The 15124-nt window shown below is 52.7% G+C and overlaps 1 protein-coding gene across 1 annotated transcript in view; it reads left to right on the top strand.

Moving 5' to 3' along the window:
- The window catches only part of LOC125625015 (chemokine-like protein TAFA-5), an 86030-nt gene extending 71206 nt beyond the window's left edge, over positions 1 to 14824 (top strand). The window contains exons 2-4 of the mRNA XM_048826509.2: positions 3180 to 3332; positions 5380 to 5507; positions 12320 to 14824. Of these exons, the coding sequence (XP_048682466.1) occupies positions 3180 to 3332; positions 5380 to 5507; positions 12320 to 12328 (290 nt within the window). The 3' untranslated portion in view covers positions 12329 to 14824. The remainder of the gene's footprint in view (positions 1 to 3179; positions 3333 to 5379; positions 5508 to 12319) is intronic.
- Positions 14825 to 15124: the final 300 nt, after the last annotated feature.

Here is a 15124-nt window from a genome sequence, read left to right as displayed (position 1 = left end):
AGGAAGGTCCTATGGTGAGGATAAAGAAGGTGTTGGGAGGAGGCCATGGGGGAAGTAGCCCAGGGAATTGTAGCTGTCACACAGCTGTTCCAGGAGGCACTCTAGACAGCTGCATTCCACAGGGCCCTGGGCTGGAACCCAGAGTAGAGGGCGGGCCTGGGTTCCCCCCAAATCCTCCCAACTCCTGGTCAGACACAGGAGGAGTCGACCTGGACTGTGGGTTCAGAAAAATGGCTAAGCTGAGGGCTGCTGTGAAGCTCCAAGGCGAGCAAATCTGCCAATAAGTACAAGACCCACCAAGGTAGAGCAGGAACTTTGTCACACACCTTTCAACAGTAGATCTCAGAGTGCGTCACCATCTTTAATGTGTTTATCCTCACGCCCCTGGGAGGTAGGGCACTGCTACTATCCCCATTGTGCAGATGGGGAATCAAGGCACAGAGAAACTAAGACACGTAAAGATCAGAGCCTAACTCCCATTGAAGTCAGTGGGAATTAGGTGCCTAAATACCTTTGAGGATCTGGGCCTAAGTGACTTGCCCAAGGTCCCAAATGTCCTGGGTCCCTGGACAAAGCCCTGACCACTACACCTCCTCATTCCTCCTGATAGCTAGCTTCCCAAAGTTTAAAAAGTCAACCAGAAAACCCCACAACACCCCCCCCCCAAACAAACCATCTACTCATAGCAAAAAATAAACCCACCGAGTCTCAGAACCCAGATCAACAGACTTGGGCTCACGCTGCAGGGCTAAAAATAGCCATGTAGATGGTCAGGCTGGAGCCCCGGCTCCAAGACCCTCCCTGCTCACCAGGTTTCACAGCTGCAACTCCAGTCTGAGCCCAGATGTCTACACGGCTATTTTTAGCCCCGCAGTGCCAGCCTTGGGAGCCTGAGTCATTTGATCCGTGCTCTGAGACTCCTTGCCGCAGGGTTGGTTGGTTTTTTGTGTGCTGTGTAGACGTGCCCAAATGAAGGGCCTGATCCTGGAATCCTTCCTCATCAGGCCGTTCCCCACTGACTTCAGTGGTACGACTGTCATGAGGAATAAAGGACCGGGTCCTAATTAATCAAAACAAAGGCATAAAACACCACACTCGGAGGCAAGTCATACCTAACGAATGCCATTCTAATTGAAACATCTTACCCACCCACATCTACTTACTCAGATAACAAATCGCTTACTCTGGGAGAGTCCAGATTGAATTTATATATTACAGGCCAAATAAATAGGAAAAGGCTGCCAAATCCTTCCATATAAATCCCAGTGACCTCATATCTTTTCATCTGTGCAATTTGGAAAAAAATATGATGGGAAGCAAAAAATGTTTTTATTCAGCTAATAGGGCAAACGGCAACAGGTGGGGGTTTTCCCCCTCATTTGAAGGAGCAGGACTGTCAGAAATAGAGAGATGCCACAACTGCAGACTGTGCTTGCGAGGCGTTAAAGGGGCCTTGGCAGAATCAGTCACATTGCTGTGTAAGAGGTCTTGCCATGTTCTCCTGTTTGTAACCATCCATACATTTAAAGGGAAGGGGTTTCCTAACCCCGCATTAGTCAGAACAGCTTAGATCACTGGAACGGAAAGAGTTTTGGGAACCCTGTTATGCCTGTTGGATACCAGGGGCCAGATTCTGATCTCAGGTACAGCAGTGTAAATCCGCTGAAGGCCGGATGCTGCTCTCACATCCCCTGGTGGAAATCTGGAGTAACTCCACTGCAGTTTGTGGGCTTCCAGCAGCGTAAAAGTGGCAGGAGGGAAGGATCAGGCCCAGTGAATGTACACTGGATCTCTGAGCCCCGATCCAAAGCCCACTGAAGCCAGTGGCTGTTTAGGTCACAGGGCTTTGAATTGAGCCCTACGCGAGAGCAGAATCCTGCCCCAGGTTTACAGTGGACTTGATTCTCTTCTTGCTTACACCAGTGTAAACCAGGAGTAACCCCACTGAAGTCAGAGTTACACCAGTGCAACAGGGAAGGGAAACAGACCCAGAACGGGGGGTTGTGTTGGGCTAAAGAGCAAGAGTTGAGGGTGGCAGCGTGCTGCCGAACTACCCGAACCCTTTAAACACCCTGCGTTGGGCCATGTTGGACTGCCGGCCTGCCTGCCCCTGCCCCTTGTCACAGGCTGCAGAGAGAGCGCGCAAGGGGAGCCGGATGGAGTATTTAAAAAGCTCTGAGATGATGCCGCTCACGTGCGGCTGCCTCTCACCCAGCTGCCTGGCGGCATTCATGGGTTGACATCTGTTTCCCCGGGACCAAAATGTTAACAAGGACAGGCGCAGACCCTGTGCTCAGCTACAGGGGAACGCTCCGGGCTGAGCACAAGGAGGCGTGCTCCGGCTGAGTGCAGCCTTCCCCTTAGAGCAAGGAAGCCCAGACTGTCTTGCATGCAGCCCAGCCTTCCTGTCTGTGGGATTCACTCACGCTCCCTTTACAGATCAAAGGACGGAGGAAGGGCCGCTTTAGGTACCGAGGAGTCTCCTCAGGCCAGTCAGATTGGGCCTTGCCCTATGCGGGCTGGATTGGAGACGTTCTGAGCCTTGCCAGCTGCTGCAGTTTGGCTCAGTGTGCACCCAGCCTGCTGGCTTTGCCTTCCCGTCCCCATGTTACCAGCCCTCCCCCTGCACAGAGGTGCTAAGGGATCACCGTAGAGCTGTTCGAACGACTCCCCCTCCTCCCCTTGGGAGAAGGACCCTGCTTATGTTGTAAGCCACTCCCAGGCCCCACGGGACAGGAAAGGAGCTAAGGGAAGGTGCTCAGTGCCTGGCCAGGAGGGAGGTGAAAAGCGTTTTCTCTAGATTGGGCCATCTCCAGAGTTGTCCTGACTCAGGCTCCAGTCCCATGGAGGAACCGCTTCCACTGAACTCAACAGGGACTGCTGGAGTTGTACTTCTGAGGGGTTTAGTTCCTTTCACCGTGGGAGCATCAGGCTGTTAGCCCCTCTGAAAACCAGGCCCTAGCTGGCTCTGGTTGGGCTCCCAAGATATAGAGGCATCCAAAAATCAGTGGCTTCTTTTGATTCTGTTGGCCCAGAATACACAGCAAGTCAGTGACAGAGTAGGGCATAGGACCCAGCCACCCGGACTCCCACCTCCCTGTTCTTGCTACTAGGGCTGTGCCCTGCCCCGACACTCTGACTGCGCAGCGGCTGCTGGATGTCCCCTTGTCTCATTGCAGGCAAGGAGCTGGAGGTGGGGATGTGTGAGATTACGGCGCTGAACAGAGACCTCAGCCACCCCAGGAGGATGATCGCCCGGCAGACAGCACGCTGTGCCTGCAGGAGAGGCCAAGTCGCGGGCACAATGAGGGCAAAACCTGCCTGCGTGGATGGTAAGAGGGCTCTGACTGCTCCAGAGAGCTACGGGCCAGGGCCATGGGGCTGCCTGTGGCTTCTTGGTTCACCATGGTCACTTGGGACTTTATGGTGACAGCAGCCACAGAACTCAGATCCTCCTGCTCCCAGAGGTGCTGAAACTAGGGGCAGGGCCGCACCCCCTGGCTTGAAGTGGTTTCCATCACATGCAGGGTTTACTGTTTAGTTCAATGACTCTCAGCCCCTGCCTCCAACTCTACAAATCATTCCAGCCTCCCTGCCTGCCCCCGAAACACAGGCCCCTATCATCACTGGGAGCAGCTAACTGTACAGGTGACATGACACACAGTCAAACTGTCCTGGGTGGGGTCCACGGTGACACACACGCACCTGCTCATTGAGAACACTCATGGTCCAGCAACGTCCAGCTGTATCAGGGTTTATATCTGTTGGTAGCAAGGTGGGGGGCAAGGGAGGAGAAGAACCCCCTCAGCATGGGGAAGTGGGGGTGCAAAGCTCTTCGGAAAATCTGGCCTGTTTGTGGGTGCTGAGCCCTTGAAAATTTGGCTCTGAACTCTGGGAAGTCCAGCTTCACAAGCGAACTCCTCTCCACTCCCAGGCACTGCATGAGTGCAGGGAGGCAGGAGCCATGCTGGGCAGAGTTCTGCAGAGAAAGCCACACTGATCCTTTCGGTGCCTGCCGGAAGCCTTGCCAGGCAGGAGCGTTGCTATGTCCTGCAGGTGTCAGGGGCCACGTGGCGCCCTGGTGAGGGAGGGACATGTCATCTCAGGTTGCTATGTGTAGGGAATGTGTCCCTCACAGGTGGCAGGTGTCCCTACGTGTGAGGAACACGAGAGGCTGCTCCAAGCCTCCGGCTTGCAGATGGCTGTTATCTACTGTTGGTAGGTGCTACAATGATACAGATTGTAACGTTCTGCATAAACTGTCCCTGACGGCCTCAATTCTCTCTCTCTTTCGCCTCTGCCCCTTTGACACATTTTATTTTACTCTTATTTTATCTCCTGGTCTCCTTGTTTTGGATAACTCAACCCTTCTTTCTACTCCCTTTGATTTTACTTTCCTTATTTGTTCCTGTTTAATCTTGTGCCCTCTCTCTTGCCATTCATATCTACCTATCCATCCATATATACACATCCATCCCTCCTTATATATACCCATCTTTCTTTCCCTATACACACCCATCTATCCATCCATCCCCATACATATCTGCCTGTCCATGTCTATATACACCCATCTATCCATCCATCCCTCTATCCATCCATCCCTGTACATATCTGTCTCTCCGTCTATATACACACACACACACCTATCCATCCATCCCCCTATATACACATCTATCTATCCATCCATCCCCATACATGTCTGTCTCTCCACATCTATATACACACCCATCTATCTATCCATCCATCCATCTCTCTATATACACATCTATCCTCATACATATCTGTCTCTCCATGTCTATATACACACACCTATCCATCCATCCATCCATCCCCATACATATCTGTCTCTCCACATCTATATACACACACACACACCTCTATCTGTCCATCCATCTCTATATATTCATTTGTCTGTCCATCCCTATATACACCTTTCTGTCCATCCATCCCTATATACACCCATTTATGTATCCATCCATCGCTATATATACACCCATCTATCCATCCCCATACATATCTGTCTCTCCATTTCTATATACACCCATCTATCTATCCATCCATCTCTGTATATACACATCTGTCTATTCATCCATCCCCATACACATCTGTCTCCATCCCAATATTATATCCATCCCTATATATACACCTTTCTATCCATCCATCTCAATATAAACCCATCTGTTTATCCATCCATCCCCATATACATCTCTCTCCATCCCTATATATATATATACATATACACACACACCCCTTTCTATCCATCCCTATATACACCCATCTTTTTCCCCTTTGTACCCTACCTCTCTCTCTCCCTCTTTTCATAACCCTTCGAATTTCTCCCTCCCCATGCTCCGTGACCTCCCCCGCTCTATGTGGCAGCTCAGCTCATTGCCAGTAAGCAGTGGTGCGGGATGGAGCCCTGTGCCGAAGGGGAGCAGTGCACTTTGTTAATAAATCGTTCAGGCTGGAGCTGCACTCGACGATTGGGCCGAATAAAAACTGTCACAGTAAGTAACTCCTGCCTCCTGGCAACCAACCCGACTGAGATGGGAGAAGGAACCAGCTGGGGGTGGAGAGTGTCCTGGTTTGAAGGTATCTGTGGGGGGTTGGTGTTAGCTGGGAAAGAAAGTGAATCACTGGTCTGTCCATGGATGAGTGAGGACACCCCCCCCCCATCAGCTCATGCATTTGGGAGCACTCCCAGTAAAACCAGAGCTGCTCTGCCCAGAGAGCTATTCCAGGAACCAATCAGGACAGGCTATAAACATGTCTCCGTAGGGCTGGATGCTCCTTTGCTGGAGAAACTGGTTTCACTGCCATTTCTTTACACCTCCTGTCACTCCCATTGCCTGATCTTAGCTTCAGTGGCTATGGGCATTTCCAGGCCTCTCCCCTCACAGTCAGCCCCAAGCATTCAAAGATCCTGAGGCAGGTGCCCGAAAATCATGAGATTGGCTTAAAAAGCACCATATTATCAATGGTCTGGATCCTCAAAAGTATTTAGGAGCCCAACTCCCAGTGATTCCAATGGGAGTTAAAGCTATTTAGGAGCCTAAAGATCTGGGCCTAGGCGCCTCGCAAATGAGCCTGTGAGGGGTGGGACAGGTCTGCATAATTGTTATCCCATCTTAGAGTGATGGGGAAACTGAGGCACAGAGCGGGGAAGTGACTGTGCATACGGATTCAGTGGCAGAGTCAGAATGAGAGCCGAGATCTCCAGCCTCCTAGGCCTGAATACTAACCACAAGACCGTCCCTCTCCTAGTATGAGTGTGTGTATGGGGAAGGTCAAGTCTTTAGGTATAGGGCGGGAAGGGGGAATATTTGCATGGCGGGAAAGGGACCTTGCTGTCTCTTACTCTAGACAGGCAGGCAGAGCACTGTGGTTGCTCCACGCAACGTGCACAGACCCCGACGGGAGAAACAGCCCCTTGAAACACAGACCTCTGAGCTGTGAGCTTTGATGGAAATTGCAATGAAATCCCAACCCGTGGTACTTTCCTTCCACTTGCCCTGAGAGCACAGGGAGGCAGCTGCTGGCAACTAAGGGAATCAGCTTTGCTAACCCAGGGAGAGAATAATAGATCCTGCAGGCCCTGCTCTCGAACCCAGCTCCATCCCCCAGGGAGAGGAGAAGGTCTAGTACCCACCTGCTAGCCCCCACTCACAGACTCCACTCAGCACTATCTCTACCCCAGGGACGGGGTAAAGGGGAGGTGTCCCTTTGGTACAAGCCCTGGCCCTGCATTATCATAGAATGGACCCAGCTCGGTTCTGCCTTGTCCGATTACAAATGCATCACAGTTTTGTTTCTAGTGCAGGGAACACAGGCAGCCTTCTGACTTCCCAAGGGAGAGGCCCTCTTCTCCACTGGGGCTGCCTGCCAGGCTCCCCCAGCATGCCACAGGCTGCAGCCTGGAATAGGCCTGTACACATGCTGTCATTTTAAACGTCTGAAACCTGCAGACTTGTTCACAGCTGGTTTAGTGCCAGCCTCTCCCAGCACGGGGACTGTAAAGGAGGAGGCGAGAGCACTGGCTGTGGGGGAGGGCCCAACTACCACAGTCCCTGCCGTTCCCAGCAGGGGGCGCTGTCGGGCATGGGACAGCAGCAGTGCCGTGGAGGAGGGGAAGGGGGCATGCTTTTCCTAACGCCCACCGGAACTTTGGGGATATTTTATAGGCTGGTGGGGAGTGGACAAGCCCGAGCTGCAAAACCTGGATCCAGATTTGGAACCCTTTCTGACTGCACACGTTGGGGGTGTTGAGATCGGTGGTTCTATTCTGGCCTCTTCTAGATATGGGGGCCAGCTGTGAGGTTCAGACCTGGATCCAAGTTCAGATTCCAGGCACCTCCCAAGAATCTGGGGATGTCTGGATCCAGGGTTTGAGCTGGGGCCCATTCTGTCAGGCTGCTCGGCCTTTCCCTTCACAGACAGCCGAGAAAGACTGGAGCCCTGGTCTCTGCTGTGGGGAGGTCTGAGGGGACGCAGGTGGAGGAGGGTCTGTGTATCTTGCATCTGAAGGCTGTTAAAGTGACACACTCCTGTAGCCGCATCCCCCAAACGAGCCCTCGGCTCCAGAAGCAGCTGCGTAGCTTCCCTCCGTGCGAGGCCCGGGAGTCTGCTCTGCAGTCAGCTCAGCCAGTGAATGACAATGAACGGGGAGCTGGATGCTGCTGGTGGGAGCCTCAGAAGTGCAGCGGGATATTTTATTAATGTCAGAGACATTAAGGTTTGGAGAAGAGCAAATTATGCTCCCCGCAGCACAGGGGAGACAGGCATGGCCAGGCCACGGCTGTTCATCTGGCAGGCAGGCAGCTGTGTGAGCACGGCTGTCCTGGCCTCTAGCCATCTCCACGTTATCGGGTTTGTCTCATGGCCCGGTGGGAGGGACCCTCTGTTGCACAGGGAGGAATGAGGGCTGGACAGAGCCTTTGCAGAAACCACGGCTCTCAGGCTGGTTTAGAATGAGGTGCCCATGCAAAGGGCTGACCTCTGGGCTCTGAAGTACAGTTTAGTTTCCTGTTTAGTTTCATAGGCACGGCTGCACTGGGTCCGACCAGGGGCCCATCTAGCCCAGTATCCTGTTGCCAACAGTGACCAGCACCTGCTGCTTCAAAGGAAGGTGCAAGAACCCTGTAATGGGCAGCTATGGGTAACCTGCATTATGTCTCCTCCTGAGATCAGTTTAAGCTATGAAGCATGAGGTTAGCCCTTCCAAAATGTTTGTGAGCAATAACTACGGTACACTAAATCTGGATATTCATGGTATCTGTCAATGTCCAATCCTTTTGTTAATCCTGCTAAATTCTTAGCCTCAGTGACCTCATGTGGAAGTGAGTTCCACCATCAAATGATGTGCAAAATCATGAATCTAATTAGGTCTATCGGTGCGTGGTCAGGACCAGATTTGCAGCCTCAGGACTCTGTATCCATGGCTGGTGTCCCATCTAGGTCTGTGTGCGCTATCAGGGCTTTGCCTTGCAGGGTTGGGTTGCCAGCCCCAGCCCTGGTGATAGCAGGGGACTTGACCCAGGAGATCCCTTCCAGCCCCATCCCCCTATGACCATGGAGTCCTGCCTAAAAAGGATGGGACCCTTTGTATTGTCAGGGCATTATCTGCATGGTCAGGACAGAGTCTCTGTATAAGGCTGAGCTCTGAGTCTGGATCAGGGTCTTTTCTGCAGTTAGAAAAGGAGTACTTGTGGCACCTTAGAGACTAACCAATTTGAGCATGAGCTTTTGTGAGCTACAGCTCACTTCATCGGATGCATATTGTGGAAACTGCAGTAGACATTATATACACACAGAGACCATGGAACAATACCCCCTCCCACCCCACTGTCCTGCTGGTAATAGCTTATCTAAAGTGATCATCAAGTTGGGCCTTTAGATAAGCTATTACCAGCAGGACAGTGGGGTGGGAGGGGGTATTGTTCCATGGTCTCTGTGTATATAATGTCTACTGCAGTTTCCACGGTATGCATCCGATGAAGTGATCTGTAGCTCACGAAAGCTCATGCTCAAATAAATTGGTTAGTCTTTAAGGTGCCACAAGTCCTCCTTTTCTTTTTGCAAAGACAGACTAACACGGCTGTTTTTCTGCAGTTGTCACTGGGTTTGGTTTTAGGATTGAAGCTGGTTCTGAGAGACTGGGGACCAGTGGAGAAGTCTGGGTATGGATGGAGCCCTGTCTGTAATGTCAGGACTCTTGTTCATGGGGGGTGGGTTCACTTCTGGGGAGCCCAGGCCTCGTCTAGAATATTGGGGCTCTGTTGGGCTGGGATCCCATCCTTCCATCCCTCTGACTCAGCCTGCAGTTCCCTGCATGTCTCTCTGGTGTGAGAGCCTGGCGTGCAGCATAAAAGGGTCCAGACTGTTCCAGAGAACAGCCAACTGCGTGCCATTTCCAGGCACCGAAGGAAATATAAATCCACCCTGGGACGCTGGGAGTGGGAGCCAGGGGAGAGGAGCGGCTCATTCGTACTGATCAGACACCGTCTCAGAACTGTCCTCCTGCCCCATTTGCACAGCCCTGTTTTGCATAATTAAATATTCAAATGCACTGGGCAGCGGTGTGGAATCTGCACATTTCTCCCCAGGAGTTGGGGGAAACGCAGAATCCTACTTGCTTTCTGGAGCGGAGAAACCTCCCCACCAGAGCAAATGGATCACAATAAACAGAAACACCCGCAACCTCTCTCCGGGAGGTCTGAAAGGGGCAGCACACCCCACCGCTCTTCCTCCAAACTCTGTGCCTCTTTGCCTGGGCCTTTCTTATTGACCCCCTTGAGATTCAGAGTTCATTCCTGTGGAGGAGCCCCTAATTCCTTCAGTAAGCCCAACCAGAAGTAGATCGGTACAGGAAAGGTACTGGCTAGACCAGGCACTAACCATCCGGCTTAGGGAAGAGGTTCTTGATTGGAGGTCATGACCAGGTGTCAGGGGGATCATGACCACCTTGCCCTGCCCCTATTTATAAATCTCAGGGCTAGATTATTGAAAAGGGGGTTGCAATATGGAAAAGGTCGAGAACTACTGTGGCACAAGCCTGTAGACTGTGTGATGAGTTGGCTGGGTCTCAGTTCAGCAAGACGATCAGGGCCTTGAAAGACAAGTTTCTCAGAGGACAACCAGGGTAAAGCACCAGCCAGCTCTTGGGGACCTGAGATAGATTGCCACTTTGTTCCATGTGAAACTGATTTGCTGCTCCCAGCTTAATCTGCAGGAGACATTTGTGTGCAATACCACCATGCCGAGAGGGCCAGCTGGCAGCCCCAGCTCAGGGGAGGCCCCGACCTAGATAGCAGGTCAGGGGAGAGCTACATTGGCAGGTCTTTCTGGGCGACTCTGCATAGAGCTGATTGTATAGCACAGCCAGACTCCTCGCTAGACCTTTGCTTCCAAGAGCATGACGTCGTCTACAACCGTTTAAGAAATGGGGAGCTAAGATGAGGGCTCAGGGGGCTGGTATTCATTTCCAGTCCAGATAGTGCATCACCAAGAGCCATTGCCATCGGAAGATTATGTGCAATAAGCGGATGGGTCTCACTCTAGTTCCTAGTGGACACACACTGTCATAACTGGCACCAAATGACAGGTCTCGGCAGAGGTGCCAGGGACCGACTGGATGGAGACTGAACTCCCATCTCTGGAGGTGGGGTCACCATGCCAGGGTTTAGGCCATGCTTGTACCTGTTCTAAAGATGTGGGACTTTGGCCCCACCCTAGATATGTTAATCGGGTGAAACCCATGGGGCGTTTTAGAAATGTAATAGGATTCTCTAGAAATTGCTGTAAAGCCCCATTGAAATGGGCCCAGAATGGCACTTCCTATAGCTTTTGGTATCATCCCTTTGAAGGGACAGAACCTTGTATTAGATTCTCCAGGATGGGTCAAAAAACTCTATAGAAAAGTGATCATTTCGTATTCTATCCTATGGGACTGCTCAATAAAGGGGCACCTCTCACCCCAATCATGTCTCCTCTGGGAGCTGCTCCCATGGGGAGAGCTGGCCCCAAAATTCCCAGTGTGTGTGTACATGTAAACATATGCCTCTCTCCCCCCAGCTCCCATCTTCCTTCCTGTGTACAAAGGATCATAGAATGGTAGAACTGAAAGGGACCTCGAGAGGTCATCTAGTCCAGTCCCCTGCACTCGGGGCAGGACTAAGTATTATCTAGACCATCCCTGGCAGGTGCTTGTCTCACCTGTTCTTAAAAACCTCCAGTAACTGAGAAAGAGCTAAAGCCAAACTCATCCTGAGCCAGATTCACCACCAAAAACACGCAAGCAGCTGCCATTGGCTGAAAGGGCAGGGCTGGAATGAGCCCTACTGCCCCCTTCTGCAGCTTCGATGCTAGCACACCACCATCCCATTGCCCTCCATCACCACCCTACCCCGGGAACCCCAGGATACCTGCCAGTGCCCACAGTGACGGGGATACAGTGGGCCTCTCTGTGCCTCCCAGAACCACCTGGCTCCATGGAGCCTGCAGTGCTCAGTCCAAGTCATAAAGCACCTCAGAAATTCAGCCTGAAGGAGGGGGCTGGTAGGCCTGTGGCGCTGGGAATGAGACAGAGTCACTCATCTCTTGGCTTCCCATTTACATCTGGCCTGGTGCCTGGGCTTTGCGCACCTAACACCCTGAGGCAGCGGCTCCTTCAACAGTCCCAGCCTCAGAGCGGTGGCCAGCCAAGGGCTGTTGTGTGGTGGCCTGGCTGCACTCAGGCCAGTGCGAAGTGCATGACCCAGGAGCTGCCCTCAGCGAGGCCAAGGACTGACCGGGGCTGGGAGGCCAACCTCCCCTCTCACCCTGCCGGGCTGGGGTGGAGAGCTTGCCCCGTGGCACCTGCCCTGTGGCTAGACACAGGCATTCAAACTCCACACACACACTGTCCAGGGCTCTCTGCTCAGTGTCCCCCTCTGGATCCCCTGTTTGGACCCTGCACTCCCATCCCTGTAGGCTGACATGCCCCCCCACTCCGTACTCTGCTGATATCCAGGTTTGGGGTGTCTTTCTTCTCAGAGAGGGCAGAGGTTTTGTTATGCACTAGGCTCTCCCCACCATCACAGGGTTGATAAAGACCCTTCCACAGTGTCAAGCTCACAGCACAGAGACGATGCTCTGGGGGGGGTGGGGGGGGGAAGGGGCTAACTGAAGAGTGGGGACGCCCCAGGCAGGAGGCAGCAGATGGGCCTCTGGGTGCACAAACCCCTGTCCAGGGCCCCAACCTGCCCCAAAGCACCCAGGGCTGTTGGAGGCAGAGAAGGATGGGGGGGGATTCACAGGCTCCCTGTGTGCTTTGTTTCCCCAGGTCTCCTGACAGCAGCAGCTGACGGCCTGAGCCTGGTGCCTCCACTCCTTGCTGCCGCAGCAGTATACCACCTTCCTGGGGCAATGGGCCAGCCCCTCTGTCCACATCCCCGTGGGTTGGTCTCCTTGCAGCAGGGCCTGGCAAGTCTCTGCTCTGCACCACCTGGGCCAGGCGGCCTCGCTCTGTTGCCGGCTTGGATGATGCCAAACAGCTGGAAAGATGTCGGGTTTATCCCGATGGAATGGATTTCCGTTGTCCAGAGGGGTTTTAACTGAAATGCACCTTTCTGCAAACCTTTTAATTGTGAACAGAGGGAGCAGCCCCTTGGCACCCATAAAGAGTGGGCACATTTGCTGCGGCTGGCTCACTAGGCTGTGAGACCCAAGGAGAGATGGATGCTGGCTGATGTATAACTACAGCGGAGCTGAGAGGTGGGAAGCAAACTCTCTCTTGTATTTCTCCTCCCCTCCCAATCTCCAGAGGGCGAGAGGATGCAGCGGGGACAGCTCCGGAGAGAAGGTGCTAAGGTCATCTCATCTCTACCCCACTGGGTCACCTTCAGCCCTTTGGAAAGTCCGCTGAGGTGGTGTGGGGCTGTCTGAGCCAAGCCCCCACCCCACAACCAGCAGCACAGGTTCCTCACCAGCTGCTGTGAGTTGTTCCATAGGGAAACATTGATTTGATGAGTTTCTCTTCCCTTTCCCTTTGCAACTTGTCCATCAGCAGCTCACAATTTCCCCAGGTTCATTCAGCGGCTCAGAACAAATGGCTAAATATTCCTACGAATAAATTCTCAGCCTGTTGCCCAATTGCAGTCAATTCATCATTGGGTGGGGGTGGGGGGGAAAGAATCTTTAATTTGAGTCATGTTCATTTGTTTTGATTGGTCCCATGGTGGTGTTTTGGGGCCCTGACTGGCCAAGCATCACTCTTGGTATGGAGTTACCTGTTCCGAATTGGGTTCCCATGAGTGCCTGCCAGCCTTCCCACTGATGTCCCTCAGTTGTTGTCGGCGGAGGGTAGCCTGGGGAGGTATTTGCCATGTGCATGGGCAGGAGGGAGAGAGAGGGTGGAGTGAGGACGTGCTGAGAGCCTGAGCTGTTGGGTTGGAAAGGCTTGTTTGCCTCACACTGGTCTGATCCCACAGTGGAAGTAAGAGGAAGGTCGGGGAGCTGGTCAGGGTGCTGGGGAAGCACTCAGGGCTTGACGTTGCAGCCTTGTCTAGACCAGGATTTGGGAGGTCTTGGCTAACTTGTGTTCACGGCCTGGTGCAGACAAGGTAGGATGCCTTTAACACATGTTGCATGGCTCATGTTAAAGCCTAGGTCAAGGCACCGGTGTAACATGTATTAAAAGCACACTGCCTTGACCACACTAGGCAGTTAACAGGTTTCAGAGTAACAGCTGTGTTAATCTGTATTCGCAAAAAGAAAAGGAGTACTTGTGGCACCTTAGAGACTAACCAATTTATTTGAGCATAAGCTTTCTAAATTGGTTAGTCTAAGGTGCCACAAGTACTCCTTTTCTTTTTAGGCTGTTAACACCTTCCAAATCCTCATCTGGACAAGGCCTGAGAGGTGCTGAGTGCCTACAACCCACTCTGAAGCCAGTGGGAGCTGAAATTGCTTGTCACCTCTCAGGATCAGGCCCTTTCTGCTCTATAGAGAGTGCTTTATGGTGGTCAGAACTATACAGCTGGCAAAGAGATGGTCTGTGCCCCGGAGAGCTTATCCTTAGAGTGGAGCCTGAGCCAAAGCCGTGGGTGCAGACATCCCCGAGCTGTGGGAAAGTTTGGATCTCAGGGCTTGCATGTCCTTCTCCAAGGTACCAACAGGTACAGAGCCATCAACACACATGAGATGCATCTGGACAATAGTGCAGACAGGCCTTGCAGAACAGCCAGATCTGCCTGGGAGGAAGGAAGCCCATAGGAAAGGTCACTTGCAATGCAAGGGGACAGCAAGGCAGAAGGCAGAGAGCAGGCCAAGAGGAGGCTGAGCAAGACCAACATGGATCAAAGTTTGCAGGAGTCCTTGAGGCACTGATTTAAACTAGGAGAGGCTTGATCCCTGCTGCCAGGGCATCTCTGAATGCTAGACAATGTCCAAGAGGGGTCTCACTCTGTGTCTCCAATACTGAGAGCCAACAGGCAGCCGGCTGGTGATTTACAGCATTTTCCTACCCCGGTTCCCAGAGTGGCTTTGTAGTTGGGGATTGCAGGGTGGGTCATGGGCTGGTTCCACTTTTCATTCCCTGCAGCCCAGCAGTATACTGGGGTGACCTGGCCCAGTCCTCTCTCACGTGGCATAAAGAGCTGGCTGCTGCTAGGGGGAAGATCCCTGTCCCTACAAGCCCTGCTCCATCATCTTGTAAATATTAACAGAGGTCCTTCTCCTCCCCATCTCGTTGTGAGTGGGACTCTGATCCATGGGATTTTTTCCACTGTAATAAGTTTCCAAAAAACTTGTGATGTCAACAATGTAAGGAAATAAAATTCTAACTTTATTAATCCGGTCAGACTCTTGTTTCCCTGGTGATGGTTTGCCCCCATCCCCACTGCGGCAGTGAGGGCAGGCTGGGGGGAACAGGGGGATTGCCTCCTGGGAGTTCTTGGCAATGGCTTGGCAGGCTGCTACGTAATGGGCACGTCTCAAAAGGAATCAGCGGCGCGAGAGGGCCTGGCCCTGAGCCTGCAGTCTCTCCACAAGTAGGCAGAGTGAATGGGAAGCCCTACAGGGAACCTCTTGCTTCAGGTTTCACGGCCCGCCGACACGTGGCAACCACCACCTCCTAGTTCAGTGGCTT

This window comes from Caretta caretta, chromosome 21, assembly GCF_965140235.1.
Source record: "Caretta caretta isolate rCarCar2 chromosome 21, rCarCar1.hap1, whole genome shotgun sequence".
Classification (NCBI taxonomy): Eukaryota; Metazoa; Chordata; order Testudines; family Cheloniidae; genus Caretta; species Caretta caretta.
The sequence above is the reverse complement of the archived record's forward strand: the minus strand, read 5'-3'. Positions and strand labels throughout refer to the sequence as shown.